Below are 27629 nucleotides of genomic sequence, written 5' to 3'. Positions count from 1 at the left end.
TTGAAAACATCCAGGTGTTTGAATTGTCAAATGTGACTGTTCCTAAGCAACAAAACACAGCAATAAATATCGCCCATAACAGCAATTTCTAAAATAATGCAAGTCTTGGAGAATTACCTTTTTTTCTTCTTCCTCCTCTACCACTTTTTTCTCTTTCTCTTTCTTCTTTCCTTTGTCTCTCTCTTTTTCTTTGTGTTTCTTTTCCTTCTTTTTGGGTTTCTTGCTCTTCTTCTCTACTAGGGGAGCTTCTGAGTCTGGAGACTTCAGGGTCTCAACATTTCTGTGTCTCTGCACTGGCAGCTTCTCACTGTCTGCTAAGGGTCTTAAAAATAAAGAGACCATTACCCTCCTGTAAACAGTCTCCTCAGCTCACCTGCTGGACGTCCAAGACAAGGTATGCTTTGTTTTTAAAGAGTTGGGCCTCAAGATCTTAAATCAGCACATAATTCTGTACCTGGAGTTCATTTATGTAACCGCAGACACTGTCCTCGTGGATTAGAAGTTAACAGAAGTGATCTGAACGTGACAGAGCCAAGCTCTTGCTGGCACCTGATCGCTCTTAAAAGCAGTAACTGCAGACTGGCAGGCAGAGTAACACCTGCAGAAGAACACGCACACACAGCGCTGTGCTGCACGTCTGCGGAACCACGCTCAAAGGAAGAGTAAAGATGTGAAAGGGCAGGAAGCATTTGTAACAGTGTGGAAATTCCAGCAGTGGCATGACAGCACGGCTCAAATCGCCCTCGAAAGGTGTGGGTTTTGTTGTTACTGGTGAATAGATCACTCCAATTGGAAACTATTTTTAGCAATCACAGAATGGCACAGGCTGGAAGGGACCTCAGAGATCATCTAATCCAACCTCCCTGTCATGGGCAGCGACGCCTCTCAACTAGATCAGGCTACTCAAGGCTCCGTCCAACCTGGCCTTGAACACCTCCAGGGAGGGGCATCCACAACTTCTCTGGGCAATCAATTCCAAAGTCTCACCACCCTCGTACTGAAGAATTTCTTCCTAAGATCCAATCTAAATCTGTTCTCCTTCAACTTAAACCTGTTTCCCCTTGTCCTATCAGTGGACACTCTTGTAAAAAGTCCCTCCCCAGCCTTCCTGTAAGTTCCCTTCAGGTATTGGAAGGCAGCTATTAGGTCCCCCCAAAGTCCTCTCTTTTCAAGGCTGAACAATCCCAGCTCCCGCAACCTGTCCTCGTAGCAGAGGTGCTCCAGCCCCTGGATCATCTTTGTGGCCCTCCTCTGAACACGCTCCAACAGATCTATGTCTCTCTTATGGTGGGGACACCAGAACTGGACACAGTATTCGAGGTGGGGTCTCACAAGAGCAGAGTAAAGGGGGAGAATCACCTCTCTTGACCTGCTGACCACGCTTCTCTTGGTACATCCCAGGATGTGGTTGGCCTTCTGGGCCGCATGAGCGCACTGCCGGCTCACGTTGAGCTTCTCATCTATAAACACTCCCAAATCCTTCTCTTCAGGGCTACTCTCAACCCACTCTGTGCCCAGTTTGTATTTGTGCCTAGGATTGGCCCGACCCAGGTGAAGGACCTTGCATTTTGACTTGTTGAAGCTCATGCAGTTTGCACTGGCACATTTCTCAAGCCTATCAAGGTCCCTCTGGATGGCATCTCTTCCCTCAAGTGAGTCCACAGCACCACACAGCTTGGTGTCATCAGCAAACTTACTGAGGGTGCACTCAGTGCCGTCATCCACGTCGCTGACAAAGATGTTGAACAGCACTGGACCCAGAACAGACCCCTGAGGGACACCGCTTGACACTGGTCTCCATGTAGACATCGCACCATTGACCACAACTCTTTGAGTGCGACCATCCAGCCAGTTCTTTATCTACCAAGTGGTCCATCTGTCAAATCCATGTCTCTCCATTTTAGAGACAAGGATGTCATGTGCAAGGTGTTTGACTCTGTCCCACAAGTCCAGGAAAATGACATCCGTTACAATAAATTGTTTCGTTTTGGAAGTTCACACTATGAATCTGTACTCTACCATTACATTTAAAAAGCTGTGTTTAATTTCAGACACCTGTTTCCAAAAAGCACGAGGAGTAGTTCAGACTTAACTGTATCCCAAATCCATTACTTGGGAAAAAACACACCACAGAAATTTCTCCCTTCTGTCAAACGCTGTCCAGAATCAGTGAGAAGTTCACCAATTGCCTCTTCCTCTATTTCTATAGCTTTTACTTAACATTAATCTTCATGTTTGAGCAGCAAACACCAGTTCAGGAAGATTTCTAATGGTCTCGTCTACCTTAATTTTTTTGCTTCTATTGCACGAAGAACCAGACTCAATTCATTTTTTACTTTGAAACAGACACTGTAAGGGCAAGATTGACCCCATCTGCTTGAACAGTAAACAGAGCTCACCTTCAAGCTATTTCATGGACAGGACCAGGGATTGGTGCTGAAAGTCAACGATGAAATAAGACTCACAAAAATTTGAGGGTCAATGACTTCAATAGTTTCACCACCCTTCAAGTATTTACTCTGTCCACTGACAAAGAATATCAATCACTTAGCAATATATTCTTACCTGGAAGGCTTCCCTGAAACCAGACTGCGTGTGAGCGTGACACAGACATAGCAGTGCAAGCACAGAGAGAAAGAGAGAGGACAGAGACATGAGAAAACGTGACCGGAGAGCACATCGACTCGTATGGAATGGAGAGAACGGATGGAAACAACACACAAGTCCGGAGATGCCTCCTGGAGCCCAGCATTCAGAAGGTCTGCTCAGTGTTTTCCACGCTGTTGAGGCTTGTGATGCAAATTTGAGGTCTGCAGTCAGAAATTAATTTGCTTTTGTACATTTGCACCCTGCAGACTCAGAGGAATGTGACCAGTTCATGAAAAAAGGAAGTTTTTCAGAAACTGTTCTTTCACTTTTTAAAAATGCTACATCACTTTTTTGCAAGATACTGAGGGGACAAACCTCTGCAGATTTGAGAATTGCAGAGAACAGCAGACTTGAAAGTTAATTATCAGAGAGAGAGATATAGATACTACACATGCACTAAGTGCCTGCACGGTCTTCAAAACTTTACAGGAGGCATCCATGGACCATAAATCAGCAACTATTTTTAGCGTGGCGATTTTGTAAAACAGCAACTAAACCAAAAATTCTCTACGTGCAATACTTAACAGCCCACTGGTAATTATCACGTGGCATGCAGGGCTTCAGAGTCTGCTGCACCGCGGCCTGGGGTGGTGGCACTGTAAACAACCCCAGAGGTGACTGGGGACCACACTCCAGCCAATGTTATGATATGCAGTTCACTCAGTTGTATCAGAGCAACATTTTTCAACAGTGGAACCACACTGAATGTCCACAGGGCAATGAGGATGCTACGAACTGGCTGTTACTGGTCAAATTATCACAACACAGAACATACAGGCTTGCCATGCGTACAGGGGTTCTGAGATGAACGCAGGTCACACTCAGTGCCAACGCAGGTTAGATCAGAGACACGGGTACACCTGAGAGCTCAGACTCTCTCCCATCTGATCCCAGCTACACTGCCTGTGCTTTCAGACTCTCTCAGTCACATCAAACGATTCCCCCGCTCCTCCCAAAACCTCTGTTACTTCAGCAGCTCTGTCATCTATCTGCAGTGGGAACCCCAGTCTGGGTGATCATCTAAGGTTACATCCAAGGCACGGTGAGAGACTTGGTCTTTCCATCTAGTGGCCTGTAGATGGTGCCTTTGTTAGCCCCAGCCTTGCCCTCGTGCATTCTGGTCAGCAATTAAGGAAATTCACGTACAGAACTGTCACTTACTTATCCAGATCTATATCAAGGGCCTTGTACGGATCGTTGGGATCTTTGTCATCTTCATCGCTGGGCAAAGCATTCTGCAGGAGAGATCAAGAGACTGTTCACTGAACAAGCAAACCACGGGCAGTTTTGAAACTAAAGCTCTGAATTCCCTACACCAGTTTTTCCAGATTGTTAACCCTGGGACAGGCCGGCTCGCAGTCAGGCACAGTAAGGCACAGGAACAATGCACTTCAGCGCAGCATCTGGTTACAAGATTAATTTAGAACAGAAAACCATTCTTCATAAACTGCAGGATTTGAATTGCTGCTGTTTGGTTTTGATTAAAGGAAATTTTAGGAACAAATACAGATTCCATCATTAGCATGCGCAATTAATTACAATCAGCTGCAAAGCTGCTGACTAGACAGCAAGTTAATGTCAAAGTGAAGCAGCAGAGCATAATAAATGACGTGACTATTTGGGCAGCGTTACTTTTATAGCAGAGATGCATATTGTTTATTTTGTTGGTTTTGTTTTTTTTTTTTTTTAATAGCTTCAGTGGCAATTCTTTTTTTTTTTGTGCTCAAAAGGACAATAATTTCTCCCCCTGCAAAGAACAGCCTAGACCCATCTCAGTCAGCTTTGCAAGAAATCAGCACTGCAACAATACAGACTGGCTGGCAATTCTTGGGGAAAAAAAATCTCTGAAGAAGAGCGCACAGACAAACCCCACAACTCAGACCACCATCCAAAGCAACTGACCTCTGGCATCTCTTCTGTTATGATATCGACATGGTGAGCTGGAGCAATATCCTCCTCGCTCTCTGTGTGCAGGGAGTTATGGCGATGATGTTTACCTCTCTTCTCCTTTTTCTGTTTTTTCTTTTTCTTGTCTTTCTCCAGTTTCTGTTTATGTCTTCGCTCTTCTTCCAGTTTCACATACTGGTCAGACATAGGCATTCCTGCGGAGGAAGCCAAACCGCTTTCAGGCTACAGACCACATGGACATTGATCACTGAAACAGTATGTTAGGAGCGAACCTTGCTTCCAGCTTCTCAGAATTAGAAGGATCGACACCTCTCTATGCTTCTACGTCACCTACCACTAGCTCCCTGATTCCTGTCCACATGAACTGGGCTACAAAGAACATCTAAACATTGATACTTGAAGTAGAATTGGTGCCATTGCTGTACTAACAACTTTCCACACTTTTGGAAAAAACTGCTACATAAGCCTTAAATATTTGCACCTAGAAGTCATGACTTGCAACGTCCTGTGCTTTGTCAACAGCTTTTCAGCCCACTAGATATACAACTACCTTTTGATACTTGCAACAAGATACTAAAATAGTATCTCTACTATCAGCCTCAATTTCTCCTGATGACCTTCATCAGCCCTTTGAGACACTCCACAGAACAGTGGTTAGTTCACATGTTACAGACTTGGCTGCACAATACCTTTAGTCACAGAATTACTTCTGATACTGTCTTGAGAGGAACTGCACTCGGACTGCAAAGTACTATTTTCAAACACACATAAGCCAAGGAGATATCTTTAAGAGTCTAATGAAAGTATGCTCCTTGCCCTTAAAAACCTACGTAGGAATTGTTAAGAAGGAATTATTACTTTTGCTTAACTGAATTTCTGTAATTAATTTTAAAGATTAGCTACAGTTACCTGGAACTTTTAAGGGGACAGAAAGGTCGATCTGGACCACAGGTATATGTTCCACACCTGGAGTGTCTTGGTATCGCTGGAAAAACGAAAATTTATTACATTTTGAGGACTGCCAGACACACATCTATATAAATAGACACATTTCAAAACATCAAGCAGTTTAATCCTTTAAGGGAACATTTTAAAGGACAGGTATGGAATAGCTCAGTACCAAATCCTGTGTGGTAGCAGAGTGTATTTTAAGACCAGCTGATAACCATTATAAAAGATCCTGCTTTTAGCTACAGTTTTGTAACCCAGCTACTGCCTTGAAGGTGGCTTGTTGCAACTCTCTGAAGAATTTTAGGTTTGTGTTTTATTGCTGATAACTTCCCACTTCAAAAGATAAATTTTGAGATTTGAATTGAAGAAAATGTAGTAGTCCATAGGATATACAGGGAACAAAGCAGGTTCTTTCCTCAAAAAGGTGTTAAGAAGAGACCACAACGATCTTTTGATCCATAAAACACACTGCATGTGCAAGAGGAGCATGTTGAAGGTTTATTTTCTCTTCATTGCTCTTAATGAAGCGTCTAGCAATCTGAACCCTTTCTTCACCTAGTGTTGGGACAAGCTACCTGCACAGCAATTTGTGACACAAAGAGACAGAGAAGTGTTTCTCTACAGTTTTTAGAAAGTCCTTGCTGAAATGTAAACACTGCACTTTTTCCACGAGTTAATCCAGACTCTTCCAAACTGCTGCGTACAGGAGTTGTGACAACAACCACTTCCTTTTTTTCTAAACTGGAGGTCCACCAGAGATTCACCAGAAAGCTGGCTGCTCCTGTGGTATTAGGTCACTTGTGAGTTTCTCAACACAAACAAGACTCACAAAGACAGTTGTAGGCAGGCACTCCAGTCGGCACACTATGAAGTGATCAGAACTGCAGTGGGAATAACTGGGATGTCCCAGAGGGACGCTGCAGCGCTGACATTCAGTGAGCCTTCACGCAACGACACGAGAGGCCAGCAAGACGTTTTGATTCACTCACTCACCTTCTGTGGGGAAGGAGAGCTTTTAATATAAAATGGGTTGTTTGCCTGTTCTTGTTTCCGGGCTTCTCGACGCTAAAAGTGAAAGAGTTTTTGCAGTTAGAAGGTTTGTTTATAAGGAAACAGATAAAAGGCAACAAAGGGCAAAATGTAATCTCCCTGAATTTTTGGAACAATACATAACTGCTCACAAAAAGACTACAGCATAGTAGCCCCTGTATGACAAACCAGTTTTGAGTTACAAGACGTACTAGGATGTAACTACAAGTACTGTTACCACTATCACTAATATTTGCTACATCATCTTTTCTTTGCTTTTTAATTGTAGACTAGAGATAACAACTTCCCAAAGGCCAGATTTTGACGGCAATTCAAATGCTTTTTTTCATTTTTGCAAAAAGAGAAAGAAGTGAAGATTCTTATTAAAAAAAAGTTTTCTCTCTGAAAACAAAAAGGTCAGAAGCAGGAAAGGTGGTATCACTACTGAGAACAGTGACGTTACAGTAATTCATAGCAGCTGCTGCTTCTTCTGCAGATACAGAGCACACAGAATAACACAAGTGCACCAATGGAGGAGGTGTGTAAAAAACCAAACAGCTGCAGAGCACAGCACAAGCGTCCACCCCCAACACCCTGTACTTTGAAGTGAACTACACTGGACACCACAGTTTACAGGTCAGATTTTTACAAGAGCTCAAAACTCCTAACAAGGGCCAAGTTTTTACAAAATCTTGCTTCCATTTGGACAGGAGAGGCAAGCTAGACTTCCAAGAGAACTTTTTATCCAATATATTCCACAATACCAAAAAAAAAATACCTATATTCAAATATATATATATATATTTCATTCACATCAAATCCCAGAATCCCAGGGACTGGAAGGGACCGCAAAGGATCATATAGTCCAATCCCCCTGCTGGAGCAGGGCCACCTAGATCAGATCACACAAGAACGCGTCCAGGTGGGTTTGGAACATCTCCAGAGAAGGAGACTCCACAGCCTCTCTGGGCAGCCTGTTCCAGTGTTCTGTTCCCCTTACTGGGAAGAAGTTCTGCCTCATGTTTAAGGGGAACCTCCTATGTTCCAGCTTAGATCCATTTCCCCTTGTCCTATCGTTGGATGCCACTGAGAAGAGCCTGGTCCATCCTCATGACAATCACCCTTTCCATATTTATAAACATTAATGAGGTCCCCCCTCAGTCTCCTCTTCTCCAAGCTAAAGAGCCCCAGCTCCCTCAGCCTTTCCCCATAAGGGAGATACTCCACTCTCTTCATCATCTTCGTGGCCCTGCGCTGGACTCTCTCCAGCAGTTCCTTGTCCTTCTTGAACTGAGGGGCCCAGAATTTCCTGAGCTGTAGAGAGCAGAATGGCTCCCTGGCTACATGGAGAATCCACAACAGCTCCAACTGCTTTAGTAGCACTTTCAACATTACTATTGAATCATGTAGGGAAAAAGCATTTTAACATTCACTCACTCTGGCCAGTTCCTCTTCATCTATTTCTGGCTGTCTATGTCTGGAATGCCTTTGCTCCTCATCATGAAAAATTGTCTTGGGCTTTTCATCTTCAGACTCACTGTCTGATGGAGGTTCATTGATCCAGGCATCAAGATCCAAGCTGGTGAGAATTGCAGTAAACAAACAACTTGACTCAGTACCCCGAGTATTTCAGTGTTTCTTATCATATATTTAGTTTTACTATTTAAGAGTTTAAAAGTTTAGACAAGGCTTTGGGAGAGAGAAGGAACTTTACCCCTCTGGAACTGGTACTTTCTTCTGTGCCTTAGGAGCCACAGGATTCAGCTCACCAGCAAACAGGGCTATTACTTCCTCAGCTACAGGTACTTCTTTTATTTGTAGCTTCTGAATGTATTTTATTAGTTGCAAGATGCAAGAAGCCTAAAAACAAGTGCAGAAGTAATTTCAATGTTAACATTAACAAACTGAACCAAGAAAGTTAACTGCAATGAATGTCAGCAGATGACAGCTGTTCTACTCCATCAAGGGAATCAAGGGAAGCAGCATAACTACAGGTTTAGAGCAAATGTAAAAAAAAAAAAATCCACGTTAACCCTCTCTTCTACACGCTTGCATAATTTTACAATTACATTGTTTTGATTTAGATTCTTGCAAGCAGTCTTCAGAGGTGGTATCGAACTGGAATAAGATCTGGACTCTGACATGAAACGTCACCACTCCTCCCAGTCCTCTAGTTCTAGAGCTTCTCTTTCCCCAGGTTACACAAAGTACAGGATAAACACATCACTCCACTGATAGCAAGGGCTTATATAAAACGTGCATGTCCACGGAAAATTACACACATGCTCCAAGACAAATGAGACACTTTATGATAAATTATGAAGTAATTTTCTTCTCTTACCCTCTCCTGAACTTCTAGATCTGCGCTCTGTACAAACTGAGGCAAACGCTCAATCATCAGCTGTGTAATTTCCTGAGCTGCTTCCTTTTCCCCAGACTGCTCTTTCTGCTGTAGGATGGATGCATAGAGCTTCACCATGTTCTGGACATAAACTGCCTGGATGTGCCCTGGTAGAGTTGTAACTTTCGGCCTCAACATTGCTTCTAACGTTTGGTTTGCTTCCTCAAGGTGTCTAAAACGACAGAGTGCACAGATGAAAGACAGCAATTGAGAACTTTCAACATTTTGTCAGCCTTCATGAAGACTTTTTCAAAAACCTCAGTTGCAGTACAAGGTGCTGCAGAAAGACGACACAGACTACAAATACATAATCACTCGCTCTCCACCTGTTTTCCTCTTCCAAATTACAGGAGTAACAAGGCACAGCTTTATCCTTTTACAGAAGGGGAGGGACACCTCCGTTTCCACCTTTAGAAGTTCAGTATTCTCCCCATGAACTAAGCATTGCACTGAAGTGCCAACTCCATGGACAGTCTGGATCTGGCAGCCCAGCTACCTTCCTGCCATTCTGTACTTCACCACTCGCATCAATGAGGTTGTATTTCCAGTCATTTACTGAACAAAAACTAAACCTAGTAGGCAATGCTTAATACACACAAAAGAACACAGATTGTAACGCTTGTTTTAATAAATCTCATGATCTTATTCAAAACTGTCTGCTCACAACTAAATGGAAGATGCACAAAAAAGTTACTAGTCCATTATGAATGGAAAGCTAAAGTTCTTTCAAAACCTTGTGATCAAATTGGAAAAGGAAAGTGTGTTCTCTTGCTTCTTAATCCACAGTTTTCTTTGCAAAACTTCTTTAATTAAATGAACATCTGAGCCATATCAGTATTCCCTAAAAATATCATATCTGCTACGTGAATTTAAACTGGAAGAGTGTTCAGAGTGGCAATTACAAGAAGAGACACCAAACCACATGCTAAAAGGAGACTACGGTTTCATGGTCTGTCCAGCTTACCAAAATGAAAGCTAGGTAAGCATGTGTGTATGCACACACAACCACAGGACAAAAACACCTATTTAAGCTAAAAGATACTGTTGGCATAAGAACACTGAAAATTGTCCTACTGTGGGTATAGATTTGTTTTGAGAAAAAAAAAGATGACTTCTAGTCCTCAGAAAGATTAGGTTTCAAAAACAAAACAGGGAGGAGAGCAAAAACTAATTCAGTCAAACACGGTGATTGGATGTTTTCCCGATGATGTAAGTGGGGTTAGACCTTAATGTTTAATGAGTTCTGTCAATGTCTTAGGATGTTACTGCTCATACCCACTGTCACCCCCTGCTGCGTGAGTGGGCAGGACCACAGAGACACGAAAAAATAGCAAGTATTAAAAATGAAGCATCCGTCTTGGCTAGAAACAGCCGAGGAGCCTTATGGGGTGAGGGACATGGGCAAGGGAACAGGAAAGAAGCAATCACTTTGTTAGCGTCAGGGTGCATATTCTATACCACCCTTCTCTCCAAAACACTTCTCGGTGACCTGAGTCTTTGCCCGAAAGAAGCTGCTCGAAGCACACCAGGCTTTCCGCTTGCACTTACTCGGAGAACTCCCCGCATATCCAAGCAGCAGCATAAAGCACCTCACAGATCCCGTTTCTCTGGGTGTTGCTGGCTATGAGATGAGCATTGTCCAGAAGCATGGCCATTTGAGAAACTGCAAATTTACGAATAGCTTTTACTCTGATAGCCACATCTAACATCTGAGCTGCTATGAGATGCCCATGTCGTGTGCCTTCCAACCGGGTCAGCTCCACCAAGATGCTTATGTACCTACAAAAAGTGAAAGGGATGCAATTTTATCAGCAGACAATCATGCATGATCATTGCTGCTGATCTCAAAGTTGACACATAAACACACTGACCATTCAAAGTTTGTGATATATTGATAATTGGACTGACTACAAATATCGATGATTTTAGTCAGCAGCTCATCCCGGTACGTCGTCCCTTCTGCTTTATCCACGTGAATCATCAGTTTCTTCACTATCTCCATCAAGTTCTTCTTTGATACCTGTTAAAGAGTTAGTGAAGGGTTGAACCAAAACCAAATCATTTCCCATACTGTCAAGTCCTTCTAATTCCATTAAAGCAGCTGTTAGCTCTTTGATGGACCTGTGTCATGTGTTAAGAAACCAGAAAGATCTCTCTAGGCCCTGGCTTCAGTCACAATTGGAAAAGGAACCTGTTTATTTCTTTTCAAAGTTGTTATTACAGCAGAGTCAGCACAAACATATCAGACCATGCTGTGGAAGGGCTGAGAATCAGAAATACTAGCAGCAATACAGAAATCCAGGAGAAAATTAATCTTCTACTTCTGCCAGAGTAGCAAGTTTAATAGTTTAGATCATTTTTGCTTCTAAACAGAACAAATTTAAGCATCATTAGCATCCAACGAAATTCTAGTGTTTCAAATCATAGCTGTATTAACTTGCTCTGGAAACTTCTTTGTCTAAATAAAGCGATCAAAATATTTAGTAAATATCACACCAGTGGCTGTGACTCGCTGCATCCAGCTGTGATCTCAATAGGTGCAGTTAAAGACACCACGAACAAAAACTGCAACAGGATTTCTACAGTCATTCATTACACAGTTGTCCTCCTCGGAGGCAGGGCTGAGTAAAATGGCAGACTCTTTCTCCTAGTTATCTTAGTTATCTGACTAAAGACATAAATAAGCAGAATTTAACCTCCAGGAAATAAGAATGAACTCCCGTTCTCTTTGCAACAACGTTAAAACCACTGTCCTGATCACACGTTAATGAAGTTATTGTCAATCTCATGAGTACCACCAGCCAAAAGGTGTCCTCCTTATTCTTCGTTTCCTCCTCTAAAACCCGAAGCTGTAAGACCTGTTGTGCACGTGTACGGAGGGGAAACAGACTCTTGAGAGAAAGGCACTTTACTACAAAAATCATGCCCACAGCCCTTCTGCAGATCAAACAGTGCCACTAGGAGACTGCCTCTGTGCCTGTGCCCATTTTATGAACTGCCCTGCGCAGCTGCAGAACGCACACACAGAACCGGTGGCACGCAGGAGAACAAACAGAGTGAGACTCTGCACGTGTCATCAAAAGGCCTAACAAAATTTACAATGAAGGGTAAATTTGTTGATAAAGCAGTTTAAAGCTGCTTTCTCCTGTTTCAGGGTGCTCTAGATTGTTTCCCAGACTTGGAATAACTTAGGCCAACCTGCGCTACGGTGTGCTGCAACCCAGAACTGCACAGACCTATCCGAACGTGCCTATGGTCCACTTCCAACGTGGACTACGGACGGAAGGAGAAGCTAAGGCTTAGGCACTGGAAAAGCAGCCCAAAAAAGGTGACTTGCAGTGTCTGAACTCAGAAAGCCCTTCTCGTCTGAACTGATTTAAAGCCCGTTCATGCCCTACCAGATCCTTTACTTGTAAGCACCAGGAAAGATAGAGGAGTTGGGATCACAAGGGTAGCGGGGAAGAGAGTTTTTCTTAAACACCAGCCTCCTAACTAAAGGGTCATGGGGACTGGAGAGAAAAGGAAATACATACAGGAACATACCATGCCATATAGGAGATCTAAAGCTCTGAGTCGGATAGACTCATCTTTGTCATCCAAACATTGGAGAATGAGATCCTTGTGAGATTGAACTGACTTAGGATGCGTTTTCAGGATTTTGGACATCGCTAACAGCCCCAGGTATTTCACTGTGAAAGACAAAATAAAACTTCTTTCCAAATATAGAAACACTGTTTTGTGTTGAGAATGAAATCTTAATACCCAGTCTATGTTGAGGAAGAGCGTTTTTGAGAAACAGTGTATCACGGATTACGGTCTTTAATTTCATAATCCCATTTAGAGGCACGGAATTACACATATATTCTTCATCACAGTCGTCTTGCACCTCAAGCATTACCATTGATTTACACAGATGCTGTGGGCTTGGAGAACGGGCACCCGGGGATGAGCACAGCTTTAAAAGCACGACCAAGCAGGAGCCTTGTTCTCAATGGGAAAAATTCATACGGCAGGAAAAAGGTTTGCATGAAAAAGGACTTCCCAGTATCCTTTGCAGTTGGTAAAATAAGTAACACTACGGAATACCCCTCACTACTTTCCAGGCAGCAAGTTTATAAAAAAAGGAAATCCCAGAGCACGGAAAGAGAAGGGTTCTACACTTTCAAGACCACAAACAGCAGTAATAGCTAATCTCATTTGTTTTGAAAAAAGTTCATTATAACGAAGTACTCACCATCAAAAATTATTTCCACATTTAAAAACCCAGCAATCGTTTACAACGTACCAGGCACTACAACACCGAGCAAGCTGTTTGGAGAAGCAGCTCATTGCTCTAAGACTGCTGCAGTTTCTCCCCAGTGGTTGGTTGCTAAAAGCTTCCATGAAGACAAGCAACATACTTACAGTTCTGGTCAGAATCTTCTATCAATATTCTCAACTTCTGAACACAAAGCTGGAAAAAAAGACCACGTCATGCTTATTACAAGCCTTAAAAGTATTAATTAAAATAACTCTTCATTATTCAAAACACAAGGAAGCATACTGATCAAGACCTGGGGCTTCTAGTAAGAGGGTCTTGTTGCATTAACAGACAAAAGGAAGGTCTACATGAGTGTACTGGCAGTAGCAGCTGAATTAAGAGTTAGAAAAACTCTCTAAATAAGAAGAATGTGCATTTTGGAACAAAGGAAGTAAGAGAATTTCTATAGGAAATGCTTCAGTCTGTAGGATTTCACCTAAGTGAGAGCACTTCAGGGAGCTATTGCTTTAACTTTTGGCAGAGGAACACAACCCAATTTCTCCATGGCACTTGGTGTTACACAATACAGCAGAACAAGCGAACCCCACCAAAACTCAGCCTTATACCTGGATGCTAGCGCTGTGATTAGGCATCCCAGAGGACAGAGAGATCAAAACTGCAATACACAAGCACAAATTTCAGTTAGTATTTCTGCGTTCTAAACAAATGCAACACCACAGCATCTAACGGTCAACAGTCAGCTCAGCTCACAAGGAAAGGTGCCAGTTCATCTTTGCCCGTTTGCCTGGACTTTCGGGGTTCTGGGGCGAGGAGAGAAGGTTGCTACACAAACTGCAGTTTCGTATACCTCAAGAGTGATAATAGCAGGGCAGAAAAAAAAAAGGGTAAAGGTAGGAACTGCTGGAACAGCCAGGTCATTACGCTTTGCTCTCATCAAGGTTTACAAGACTAAATATGTCATCAGCTACTGTACAGCTGACATATGCACTTCCCTAATGCAACGAGATGCAGCAACAGATCCTAGAGTTTAACGTCATTAGGTGGGAGTTTTAATCAAGCCAGCAAGAGACTCGAGGCAAAAATCAGGTCCCATTGTTGATTATATTGGATATTTGTAAAGCTCGGGCAGCACGCAACCCCACAGCAGAAAAGGTGGCATCACCCTGTTAACTGCTGCTGTCAGATAGCACGTCCATGCCAACACCAACTCTTCCTGAGAGAGGCACACGCACCGGCCTTGGAGTATAGTGGCATTTTGCTCTCCATAATCCTGCAGAGCTCCAGTTCAGAGCAGGGCTGTTGGATACTATCGTTTCAGGTCATGCAAAGAGCTGGCCCAGGCAAGGTGCTGCTCTAACGTGGACACGCAGCTTCATTCATTGTCTGAATTCAAGTTTTACATTACAGTCCCTGAACAGGCCCTGAGGTGTCCTGGGTGTGTGAATTTCTCTTTGACCCACAGAATCATCCTACTGTATCTCAGGGAAGCACAATCTCATCTACAACAGAATTAATCTCTCATTTTTTTTCCCCCATCATAATGTCAGCTCACGTTTCCCTGAAGGGACGAATGAACAAATACCAAGTGAGTGAGATCAGCCCCTCCCCTCTGAACTGACCCGGTACAGCGAGATCCTGCATCATTATCCAAACTACCCACAAGAGACAAGACTTATGCCTGAACCGTGGATGTCAATAACCCTCTACTTCCACACTATGATGGAAAAGTGCCAAGTCTGAGCTGAAATCCTGTTATCCCTTTCTGCCTTGGTTTCTCTCTCCATCACGGAATTCACATCCCTTCCCCACTCAGAAACGGAAACCGTAAATCAATGATTTCCATGACCTCCTTTGGGGAATTACACCAAGTTTTTTAGCTGTGAAATTGTAGGCATACAAAAATAAGTCTGCTCCTTCATCACATAAGAAGAAAAACTGTCAAAGTTTCCATGAGGCATCAGTCTTTTTAAAATTCTATTGCTGCTGGTATATTTCGTAGTTCTAGCAACATTTAGGAGCTTGCACATAATAATCACTCCCTGCTAGCACTCTGTTTCAGCCTTTAGCAAATACAAGATAGCCGCGGCGACTCAGCCTCACCGACTGACAACAAAGGATTTCAGTTACAGTTACTCAGTGACACAAATCAAAGTTTGCCAGGTGACTTATTTCAGTTATAAAATACATTAAGTTGAAAAAGGTTTACAGATGGTGTTAATTGATGGCAAAGTTCATAATTTTTTTTTCTAGGTCACAAATTTCAGTTCTCACCTGCTATTACGGTGTTCACACATTCATATAAGAGAGACATGGCTGAGGTGCTGAAACAGAAATCAAGTAGTTTAAATAAGGATTAAAACCAGCACACTTTGAAGAGTTGTCAGCAATATCTCAAAGCTAGCTAACACCTTTAATTACACCAGAAATTGTCAGTATTCTGTTCCATATACCTTCAAACTACACAAAATGATTCTCATTTAAAAGCTGTTGGGGGGGAGGAAGGGCTACTGAATGTTTTGTGTTTCTTTTTAAAAATAAATAAGCCTCGGAGAAGCAGCAAGTAACAGCACTGCAACACAAGGAATGAGGAAGGAAGCAGTTGGCTCAGAACCTCGGTACCATTACAGAGCACCGAAGCAATCTTGTCCATGGATCAAATCAAATCCTCTGCCCAGGGTCAAAAATTCATGATGGAACAGGCAGATGGAGAAGCTCAAGTCTCTCTCCCCAAAGTGAGCGAGTCACGCGCAAACAGCAGACCCTGCTGGTGTGCAGGTACACGCTTCACAGGATGGGTTGGGTTGGAAGGGACCTTCAAGAGCACCTAGTTCCAACCCCCCTGCCATGGGGAGTGACACCTTCCACTACACCAGGTTGCTCAGAGCCTCATCCAACCTGGCCTTGAACACTTCCAGACCCATTTTCAATGTTTGTTTGCCCCCAAAACTTAAATTCAAGACTTTTGCCAGTTGAACACACGTAGTGCAATTCTGAGGATTTCAAAGGCACCTACTAATCCTGATCCGCACAGAAGGGAAACACAGCAAACCTCACCAGTAACAAAAGGAGCAGGCTCCAGAAGCAAGGTCTGCAAAGGTCATGAGCAAACAGCTCTGGAGGCAGCAGCCACAAGTGATACCACAAAGGTCACCCAGCACACTGTGTACGTGACTCTTGTACGCTCAGAACCAAGACAATCCCTTTTGCTCCCTGTCCGTTTCATGGTGGATGGGAGGGTGGTTCCCCTATGCGTAAGTGATGTGAGATCCAGAACGACTGAATGGAGACCAAACCGAACAGAATTATGTCCTCACAAATAATTAGATGAACGACTAACATCGCAGTCGGGGAGATGTGGCAGGGGCAGGACTGAAGACATACTAGCCATCTTCCTGCTCCTCCTGGCAAATTTTCTGCTGAATTTGTACGTATTTGTCACTGCTGCAAAAGCTCTCTGTAGGTATTTGGATGTAAGGCTGCTGGCTGGTCTGCTCTCAGCCAGCCTTAAAGGTATACTAGGAAGACGGACAGAAATTGTTTGGCTAGAGCTGCTCTCATGGCTACAGGAATACCCTTTGAAAAATGCTCATTCTCATCTATCTTCCTGCTCTGCCATGTGAAGAGAAACAAATCTTTTAATTTAACAACTCATGCATAAGATCACACTTCCTTTTCACAACTAGCAAAAGACACATATTCCCTCCAAGACACCTACTTTTTGATTTCAGTTCAGAATTAGATTCAAAACAACACTACAAACCAGCTTTAACAAGGGACAAGGAAATATCTTCAAATTTATCTAATCTATATTTAGGACATATATTAAAGGAGTCTCTTCCAAAACATGTCTGGGCTGACAAAAGCCTGAGAAAAAAAACTTTAATATACTCCTGTCATGCTGCTTTGGTGAGTAAGGCACTTCCAACAAAGTCAAGAACCAAATGTGTGTAGGTGAACAGGAGAGACAAATATACGTAATAAAAATATAGGGGTTTTTTATCTTCTCCAGAGTCATTTCTGGCTTAAAATGAAGTGAGTGGAAAGCAAACTGCCCCAGTTTTCATGCATGCTTTGGAGAAATTCATGCTGACAGTAAGACACCCAAATATTTTCCTTAAAGGTGTTTTCTCTCACTCAGGTTTTTCAGAAATAGTCCTGATATGATTATCCTTTGATACCCGAAGCCAATATATCAAGACTCAAGAAAACGTTCAGAAATGCACCCACAGACCTAGCTACTGATGGACCTAAAAGGCACTTCAACTCTGAACAAGGTAACGTTTGTCATACACACCTATGGATGAGGTTGGTCAGAGGCTCAATCAATTTCTTCCCCAGCCTAGGTTCTAATGGAGTAAGAGCACCAAACTATTTAAAAAGAAGTGCAGAAAAGAAAGGGATTTAGTAGCTGCTTTTAAACACTATAAAAACATGATTTAAATTGCACCTCATTATATTTAAACCAAGCTATACAAAAATATTTTTCTCTCTTCAGTTATGTTCATAAACGTTGGAAGATTTTCCCGGTTTCTTTTTATTCGGATTTAGTGGTAACCACACCTCCAAGCAAGAAGTCTATTTTCACATCCAAGCTAATTTACAAGGACCCCAATCCTGGAAACATAGATCCGGAATACTTGCCAGTTTTATGATTTTAATGAGAACCCAATTATTGGTTGACGACGTCATCAACTTGAAAAAGAGCGGAGCAAGGGAAAGGTAGTTTTTGGGATTGCGTCGAGCCAGCTCACAAATAACATTTACTGCAGCAGACTGCACACCTGGGAAAAGAAGTGGGAAAAGCAGAAATCTCATCAATGCCTTAATTGTAATTGAAGTTTCTGGTGCAGAACCCCCAGAACAAAAGCAGCTAAAGATTCAGACTCGTGTGTCCAAAAGGAATGGTTCAGCCTCATTGCCAGCCATGGAGGTAGGGAACTAAACACAGGAATGCAAAAACAAGCTGAGAAAGGTTTTTATTTTATTTTGGCTATTTTCTAATATATCAGCAAGCTGGGTATCTGCTTTGCTTCCAGAGGACACTGCCAGCCTCCTTCCCTCTTTAATGCGGATGGCTTGTTTCTGCTACCCAGGCAACACAACACCTAATCATCTTACCCACCACAAAGTTTCAAAACACTCTTGATTCTTTAAAACATTGTTTATACATGTTTAACTACAACACAAAAATAAGGAATCCTTAAACAACCTGACTACACAAGTTCACTCCTTTGGAATTGCTCAGTCTCTAAATTGATTGTCCTCAAATTGGAATCTTTTAGTCTAGGTAGTCTGGGTTTTCTAGTGGAAAGCAGCCCTTTTTTCCATAAAGCACAATAGGTATTTTCTTCCCCTGTCTGCAGCTGAGGGGGGGGTGTGTTTTGCTTTCTTTAGAAACGTTGTCCCTGGAAGATGCATCTTACATGCCCACACCAAATTAGTCCAGTACATGCAATTCAATTGCTCCCTCTAAACACACACACAAACCAACTGGAGGTCACAGAACTGCATCGCACACCGAATTCCTGAAACACGCGTACGAAATTTCGGTGCGGTGAGGGAAGAGCAGCACCGTGCGGGAAGGCTGAGCAGAAGTGTGAACACAACACAAACTCCCTGTGCTGCAGCCCAACTGCACTGACACAGCACTAAAGGGCCCAGACAGCAGTCCGGATTCAAAGTTTAAATTTTGAAAAATGGAAAAATGAAGTATACTAAGCGATGTGAAATTATTTTCAATACATGCATGGTAAGCCATTAGCTGCAGCTTTGTAAAAGAGCACAGGAAACAACACCAAAAACTCTGAAATCAACTGAAATATTTTCAATAGTCAATTAAGCACGCAACAAACCAGGAATCATTAAGCAGCTTTGTCTCATTAAGTCTTAATTCACTTATACAGTTTCAGTAGCGTTGGGTTTGAAGTCAGAATTGGACATTTTAAAGAATGTCTTTTTAATATGGCAACATCTCCGAAACTCTCATCTGCTCATCTACCTATTAAACAGGCAAACCGATGACTACGGCGTTTTTCCGGTGTTCTTCTCCCCACAAGCTCTAAAAGCAGCTACACCTAGATGTTCTGGAGTAGAAATAATTTACTAAAATCCACTCACCGGGATCTGGATCTTCAAGTTTCTCTTTAAGGCGAGGAAACGCGGGACGGAGGGACTCTGGGTATTTCAAAAAAACTTTGTACATGATTAACACTGCCTTCTTCCTGATGTAAGGCTTTGTGTGAGACATCTGCCAATGAAACAACTGCAATCAGGTGCACAGCAAATTTGTGTTTCCAGAGTTCTTCACGAGGTCCGTACCTCCACACCACTGTCTCGAAATTTCTTCCTAGGAGACTCAACTATTTTTAGAAAACTCAGCTTTGAGGGGAGAGCAGAGTATTGTTATTTACCACCAAAACTAACAGAAATATTCAAAGCAATCCTCTTGAGCCCACTAAGGTCTGTAAAGGCTCCCCAAAAACTCCACAGGAACAAAGCATCAGTTTTCACATGTAACGGCTCTAAATCTGAGAGATTTGTATCAGATTTGAACAATTTAACATTCTTTAATTACAGGAAAAAGTTTTGGCAGTCTTATCAACTCACCAGTGTCATGATGTCATTTGCCAAGTCCCTGGCAAGATCTGGAGTAACAAAACAGGACAAGCCAGTCAGTGCAACTCCAGTATCATATTGGTTAGGGCTACTCAGATCCTAAAAAAGGAAAAAAAGGCTCAAAAATTTAAGATCACACAGGATGTTGAGAAACAGTTTTCTCAGGCCACTTTTTATTTACTCAACAGATATGAAGCAGAGCTTCTACTCCATGGGAACACTGATATCAACTACTACCAGGAATGTCCTCCAATGCCTGCTAAAATGCAGCTAGTCGGAGGTTTAATAATGGGCATGAGGAATCATAAACAATAAATGGATGACTGCAGCATAAAAGCCATTAGAAATATTGTATCTTGGTGGTATTTTAGAAATGGTAAATCATTTTTAAAAACTCAGGACGTGATCACAAACATGTTTAAAATCCTAAAAACCTGGTATTAAATACTAACCCTGCCAAGTCAAAGCCCACTTGTCATCAAGTTCATTGGGAACAGACGCTCTTGTCCAGTGTTCAACAGTAGAATCATAGAATCATGGAATGGTTTGGGTCGGAAGGGACGTCAAAGATCATCTAGTTCCAACCTCCCTGCCATGGCCAGGGACACCTTCCACTACACCAGGTTGCCCAAAGCTTCATCCAACCTGGCCTTGAGCACTGCCAGGGATGGGGCAGCCACAACTTCATGCGAAGGCTCCTTTGGGTTTGACACCAAACACCTGGTGCTTGAAATGAGAAGGGCTGGGGCTGGTCTGAAGCCACCGCAGCTCCTGCACAGGTGCTTCGGTGAGCCCTTCTGCAGGGAAGTTTCCCCAGAACTAAGATGTCTTAGCTTACTCTCTACTAGAGAAATAAGATTATTGTCCTTCCAAGCTGCTGGCTGCACTATAACTCTCAGTCCCTAAAGACATAAACACAATCTAGGATGTAGAATATATTTTAAGGGTCAAGTTTCTTTGGACTTATTTGTAGTCAGCATCCCACATAGTCTTTCGGGTTTTTCTAAGCTTCAGGCTCTTAACAATACAAATATTCACATCTGAGTATGTTCAAGTAGAAATTGTAAAACTAGACCTCACTGGACACAGAGCATCACAGGATCTCTCCTTAACTGCAGTTATCACAAAGCAAGAAGGCGAAGCGAGCTGCACGGAGCATTCCCACATGAACTACCAGGATCAACCTCCCAGATTCACATGGACACGGAGGCTGCTTTAGCAGAGCTAAACATAGCCAGGCCTTCAGGGTTCTGTGCCACTTGCATCTCATTTTAAAACCTTTCACAGGTGGTGGGAAATTAGATCCCACTTTAAGAATAATGGAATCTACTTCTCAAGGAGCAACAAAACTTTGCAATTGATTCTGGCTATAATGTGTTCTGAGAACCGATAATCCCTTAAAACATCAGGCTGCTGTATCAATGGAACATGAAAAAGCATCTTTATTTATGCCTTTAAGTAAAAACTTGGGCACAAAAAGGAAGGCACAGCCCAGTAAGTGAATGAAATTCAGTATAATAAAATCTCTGTAATAAAGAAAATGAATGGACATCATTAAAAATATGCACTTGTCAGAGCAGAGCTGTTTAAAAGACAAAGTGAAAAAGCACTAGTTCTTTAGGAAAGATACTGGAAAACATCCCACTGATCTTTTGTAAGCAAGTAAAAGACATTTTAGCTTAGACAGTAAAAACGTCGGCACATCTTGCACTGGATCAGTGAAGTTTTAAAGCAATGATACTTAAAAAAATTAAGAGCTTTACAAATATATCTATAATCTGAAGAATAAGAAAATAATCCTGCAACTCAGTAACTCTGAAAAAATCCAAGAGATCAAGCTCTATGAAAATGAATACACCACACCTTGGTACATTAATACAGAATACAACCTTACATGGTTGGACTCGATGATCTTGAAGGTCTCTTTCAACCAGACGATTCTATGATTCTATGATATGCTCCTCACCGTTTTTCACACACAATTATACCAAACGAGTGAAAAGCCTAATGAAAACGCTCTCACAAACAGAAGTTTTGTGGAGCCAGTGGAATGTTCATTTTACATCAGGAATCATAGAATCATAGAATGGTTTGGGTTGGAAGGGACCTCAAAGATCACTCAGTTCCAACCCCCCCTGCTATGGGCAGGGACACCCTCCGCTACACCAGGTTGCTCAAAGCCTCATCCAACCTGGCCTTGAACACTGCCAGGGATGGGGCAGCCACAGCTGCTCTGGGCAACCTGGTCCAGTGCCTCACTACCCTCAGAGGGAAGAATTTATTCCTTAGATCTAAACTAAATCTCCCCTCTTTCAGTTTAAAGCCATTGCCCCACGTCCTGTCACTACATGCCCTTGTCAAAAGCTCCTCTCCAGCTTTCCTGTAGGCCCCCTTTAAGTACTGGAAGGCTGCAATAAGATCACCCTGGAGCCTTCTCTTCTCCAGGCTGAACAGCCCCAACTCTCTCAGCCTTTCTCCAGAGCAGAGGTGCTCCAGCCCTCAGATCATCTTCGTGGCCTTCTCTGGACCTGCTCTAACAGCTCCATGTCCTTCTGATGTTGGGGACCCCAGAGCTGAACACAGCACTGCAGGTAGGGGTCTCACGAGGGCAGAGCAGAGGGGCAGAATCCCCTCCCTCGACCTGCTGCCCACGCTGCTTTGGATGCAGCCCAGGACACGGTTGGCTTTCTGGGCTGCCAGCACACGGTGCCGGTTCATGCTGAGCTTCTCGTCACCCAACACCCCCAAGTTCTTCTCCTCAGGGCTGCTCTCAGTCCATTCTCCGCCCAGCCTGTGCTTGTGCTTGGGATTGCCCCGACCCATGGGCAGGACCTTGCACTTGGCCTTGTTGAACTTCATGAGGTTCTCACAGGCCCACCTCTACAGCCTGTCAAGGTCCCTCTGGATGGCATCCCTTCCCTCCAGCGTGTCCACAGCACCACTCAACTTGGTGTTGTCAGCAAACTTGCTGAGGGTGCACTTGATGCCACTGTCCATGTCACCAATCAAGATGTTAAACAGCGTCAGTCCCAATGCCGACCCCTGAGGAACACCACTCGTCACTGGCCTGCACTTGGACACTGAGCTGTTGACCACAACTCTGAGTGCAACCAACAATCCCAGGACAAATAAACAAACACAAATAAATCAAGTCCTTATACTAAGAAAGGCATTCTTCTTGCAAAGGGGATGCATTCAAGAAATATCATCAGGAACAGGGACATTTTTCTTATGCATCACATTCTTACATGGCTGCTGAAGAGACTAGTAATATTAACAAAGGTTATTACTGTTCCCATTCACTGGGAAGAATGAACACAGAGCTGGTATGAGACAGCATGAGGGAAGCCTATGGAGAGCTCACAAGCATTTTGTTAATCCTTCACCTTGTAGAACCAGAGTAGACGGTGAACCAAGTAAACAGAATTCTACTTAAACACCTTTATATTCCTAAAAGAGAAATGCTTTGTATAGATTTGAAAACACAGTAGTGAGATACTGCAAGGAAAAAAAATTAAGAACTGAAGTAAAAAGTTTACCTTTCGGATCTGATTAGTAGTCAGCATAATTACATCAGTTCCTTCATGAAAGCACTGAGAGGCAGCTAGGTAACCGATTCTCTGTAAAAAGGCACGGAAAAAAAATTAAAGTAAGTCTAGACGATATTTAGGTGAACAACAACTAGTAGCTTCATAAGCAATATTAAAAGATGAATAATTAGGCAGGAGGTTTGCAAAACAGAAGAGGCATGACAGGGTTCTCCAGAAAAGGGAGTTTACATCAGGAAAGAATAATCTGAGACAAGTAATGACTCTAGTGATATTACCTCCATCTTAAGGATACTAAAACTAGCTTCACCTTCTCTACTTTGTTAGAACATACAGGTTCTTCGACCAGGAAGATGCAGAAATAAGGTAGGATTGCCAGTAGGAGAAACGGAGAAGATGACATTCATTTTATCTGTGTTGAGTCCTGACTTTCAGGTACTAAAGCCTAATTTAGAAACTATTCCTCATGAACTAACTTCCCACCCTGTTTGGTGAAAAAAGTTTGCAGCACAGAGCAAGAATAAAACCTTTCAAGAAAAATTATAAAGCTATTACAAAATAAAATATGCCTGCTACTAGGAATCTTAGGTGGTCTTCATGTAAAAATATCTTGGTTTTTCACAAAAGATATGTGACAGCTACTGTCAAACATCTGGTAGAAAAAGCCTCTACTAGCAGGCCAAGTGTTATCCATTTACTAGAAATCGTCTATTCCCTTCCCATATTGAAGAAAGCAACCCAAAAGACGCTGTAGCAATGCATTCAATAAATACAGGAACGAAACGGTTCGGACAGTGCAGCTGTAGTTACACCGAGAACTCACCTTGAATGTAAACTTTGATGCACTCATGACTTCAATAATATTGAAAGCAGCCCAACTGATGTCATAGCCCAGCATCTGCAACTGGGGAGAGAAGCCAAGATAACAAGTAAGGGACTTGAGAAAATAGGTCAGGATACCTCAGAAGATTGAAGATGGAACAAGACTCCAAAAATAATACCAAGACATCTCAAGTTTACAAGTAATGTCACACTCTGTACCACTCGTAGAAGTGGCAGAAGTCTTGACATTCCACCAGAAGCAAGTTTTGGATAGTTTGCATTAAATCTAGGTACTATCTGTGCAGTTATAAAAGCAACTGTGAAGGCTTGTTTTCCTGGATATATTTTTTTTTTTAATAAAAAACAGAACAGAACCACAAAAAAAAATTCTTTAACGGTATTTCCCTCCTCTCTCGAGAAAGGACTCCACAAAGAGGGACAAACTCCAGTTTCATGTGCTCATGCAACTGTGTGATAAGACACAACCCAGTTGAAACCAACTTTTTAAATTGGATTAGTTCTAAATCAGATTAGCTTCCTGACCTATGTCAACAAAATAAAATTGTACCAATACTATGCCAGCACAATTACTGGAACGGGAACATGCAGCCTCTGACGTCAGACACAAGCGGGAGTGTTTCCACCTGCAGCCTGCACTTACACCAGTAAGAACAGCAGGCATTCCAACTGAAGACTAGCTCCTTGGCAGCAGGAAACAAAAAAATAAAGATGCAATTACGTCGTATCCCAGCAAGGCACTTACATATGTAAGTTTGCAGACTGCATTTGCTTTCACTGCAATGTTATCCTGCTTTAGCTCCTGCTTGATCTCATCGATGCACTGGGAGATGTATTTTGCCTGAGGAAAACAAGAAAAAATTGATGCTCATTACCAGTTTTGAAGATTTCTAGCAGGACAGCAGGGAGAAGCAGCAGAACTCACCATGTGCAAGCACCAAACCTCACACACAATTTAAGTAAGTGCTTAATTCTGACGAAACTACTCATTAACAAGAAACGTCACACCTCTATTAAAAAACAAAAGCACACTGAGATGTTTCTTCAGTAGGTTTCCACCTCCCCCTCTCCCTCACAATTACACTGTTCAGTCCAGAGCTCTACTTTCAAAGATACGTGAAAACAAGTTGTTCTGCTGGAGATCATGTACCGAGGGGCCTGAACAAGACCCGAGTCTCACCACCCCTAGAACACACACTGGACCCCTCAACGGGAGCTCCGAGATCACCCATTCATTACGTGTCTAGAAAAAGAACAAACCACAAGGTCAAACACTAGTAACAGCCCACCAATTTAAGGTGGCTGATGAAAACACGATGAGTGTCTCTTCTTTAGGACATGCTGCATGCGGATGGCACTGCAGACGTGCACCCACAACACTCCTCAGGCCTGAAGGCATGAGTCTCATAGGGGATCCAGGTCCTTCTGGCTGCAACTCTTACCATCCACCCCGACCACGGCAAGGACATCCCCCTCCCTGGCTGACAACTCAAATGAGCAATTTTGCCATTTACACATTTTGATAAGCAAGTTATTTGTATGAATTTCTCAGTAATTCCGAGAATTACACAATGTTTACATTTAAATATTGGTCCTTCCCTTCTTTCCAAACAATCACATCTGTGCTTGTAGGAGGGACATGGCAAATGCACAACTTAAAAAATATCTGCACAGATTTTACTTTATACAGTTAGCTCAGACTCTTTCACTTCAGTTAATTATGAGGTAAGTACTGAAGGTATCTGCTACAGAAATTATGAAAATTTAAACAATCTCTCTTCAGAAAGCCACACATGCACCAGGGCATTTCACACTCCATAGAAATAAATCAACGGCCGCAGGAACCAGGTCACAAACAGATCACCGAGTTTCAAAGTAAAATCCAGCCTGAATATCATTACCTTCCACCAAAAAGATAGTTTCAATAGAGAAGTCTACCGGTCTGCCTTTAATTAACATTTCTCCCCTTTACTCTAAATTGTGTGTATCATCTCAACCATTCTTTGGTCTTTCACAAGTGTCCTACAGCGATACTCATGCTTCACGTCATAAAAGTTTGCTTCTAGAAGCAGAGTGTTGTTTTTAATAAACAGCAGGCAACAATAAAAAGAAATTGTACAAAGAGAGACTGCAATGATCCAGGTAAGGAGAGGCAGCAACGGAGCACTTGGTGCTCCCAGCAGCAGTCGTGTAACGACAGCTTACACTGCTCTCGTCTCGAGTCCAGCGACACCAGTTAGAATCCATCATCAGGACGGAAGGTGAACACGCATAATTCAGAGGCAGAGCAGCTTCACTGGTTTAACAGCTTCTACAGGAGCAGAATAAATTTGGCTTTTCTCTGAAACTTTGCACGTGCGGAGGGATAAAAGCCAGCTCCTCCATGGCACTGGTAAGCTCAGCTGGAACCACATCAGTTATTTTGAGACTAGAGGAAAAGTCTTTGTTGACCTTCTCGGAGCTCCTGCCCGACCCACTCTCGCAAACAGCAGCCCCACTCTCAGCATAACGTGACTCACAAGGTCTGATGGAAGAAAGCTGGCAAACGAATTCACTCGATGGAATTTAACGTATTCCTAAATGCTGTATTTGGGGTAGAAATACTATCTTTGCAACTGGAATTTTCACGGTGGAGGAGAGCATACTAAACACCAAACGACCCTTTTCCTCTACAGAGATACCCATCCATCCTCCTGGATATGGGCAAGTGGATCACGTCCGACAGAACTGGAGATGGCATTGCCCCCAAATGTGTACCAATGTAGAGTCCGGGTGGCTTCTCCCAGGAAACAGAAGATTTGGGATCCTAAACCTTTTGCCTGAGGGTGATTCAGGTCCAGATAACTACCACAGGAAGTTTCAACTCTTGAGAACAAACTAAAAAACTTCTGATAGTAGAAAAAACACACTTGCTCAGGAATGCTGAAAGAATGACTTCTACAACATGCAACTGATCTACAAATACACTGTACCTAGTCTTTAACATTTTACGCACACACAAGAGCACGCTGGCACTGCGTCCCAGAATCCTTCATGTGTGCATCTCGTGGCCACATCTCGGCCAGCAAGGCCAGTGCTGGTTCCCAGTGCAGAATACCAACACACGGGTTCTCAGCCTTTACGTCTGTAACCAGAAAGCATTATTGTCATTTCCCACCGCATCTATCCCCAAACTATTTAAACACTAGCTTAAGTTTCCTGGAAGCCTCTTGGGAGTTGAATGCAAACCACTGTGGGACCAGGAGGGGAGAAAAAAAAAAAAAGAGAGGACAAAAAAGTTCAACAATATAAAGCCTGGCACAGTCGAATGCAGGCTAATGCAGGCTTCTGAGTCACTAGCCACACTCGATGGCCCCAGCAGCCTGCAGGCAAATCCCTGTCTACCAGTCAGCCTAAGATAACGAGCAAACTCCTTCAAAGGAGGTGG

General features: G+C 42.8%; 1 protein-coding gene across 6 annotated transcripts in view; it reads right to left on the bottom strand.

Moving 5' to 3' along the window:
• AP3D1 (adaptor related protein complex 3 subunit delta 1) overlaps window positions 1-27629 on the bottom strand; it is a 46577-nt gene that overhangs the window by 7214 nt on the left and 11734 nt on the right. For 3 of the 6 annotated variants that reach the window (XM_086627953.1, XM_086627955.1, XM_086627958.1), the window contains exons 2-22: window positions 24948-25043; window positions 24186-24266; window positions 23354-23434; window positions 19806-19913; window positions 19317-19446; window positions 17841-17980; window positions 17494-17567; window positions 15471-15520; window positions 13805-13854; window positions 13343-13391; window positions 12482-12627; window positions 10810-10958; window positions 10487-10717; window positions 8879-9110; window positions 8252-8397; window positions 7975-8116; window positions 6502-6573; window positions 5467-5542; window positions 4552-4751; window positions 3811-3884; window positions 118-322 (exon numbers count right to left, since the gene is read on the bottom strand). In XM_086627953.1, the coding sequence (XP_086484079.1) occupies window positions 118-322; window positions 3811-3884; window positions 4552-4751; window positions 5467-5542; window positions 6502-6573; window positions 7975-8116; window positions 8252-8397; window positions 8879-9110; window positions 10487-10717; window positions 10810-10958; window positions 12482-12627; window positions 13343-13391; window positions 13805-13854; window positions 15471-15520; window positions 17494-17567; window positions 17841-17980; window positions 19317-19446; window positions 19806-19913; window positions 23354-23434; window positions 24186-24266; window positions 24948-25043 (2532 nt within the window). Of the gene's footprint in view, window positions 1-117; window positions 323-2565; window positions 2590-3810; window positions 3885-4551; window positions 4752-5466; window positions 5543-6501; window positions 6574-7974; window positions 8117-8251; window positions 8398-8878; window positions 9111-10486; window positions 10718-10809; window positions 10959-12481; window positions 12628-13342; window positions 13392-13804; window positions 13855-15470; window positions 15521-17493; window positions 17568-17840; window positions 17981-19316; window positions 19447-19805; window positions 19914-23353; window positions 23435-24185; window positions 24267-24947; window positions 25044-27629 lie in introns of all 6 variants that reach the window. The other 3 variants (XM_086627954.1, XM_086627956.1, XM_086627957.1) reach the window with 3 other exon arrangements.

This window comes from Tauraco erythrolophus, chromosome 28, assembly GCF_009769465.1.
Source record: "Tauraco erythrolophus isolate bTauEry1 chromosome 28, bTauEry1.pri, whole genome shotgun sequence".
Lineage (NCBI taxonomy): Eukaryota > Metazoa > Chordata > Aves > Musophagiformes > Musophagidae > Tauraco > Tauraco erythrolophus.
Note: the sequence above shows the minus strand (reverse complement) of the source record. Positions and strands in the feature narration are given on the sequence as shown.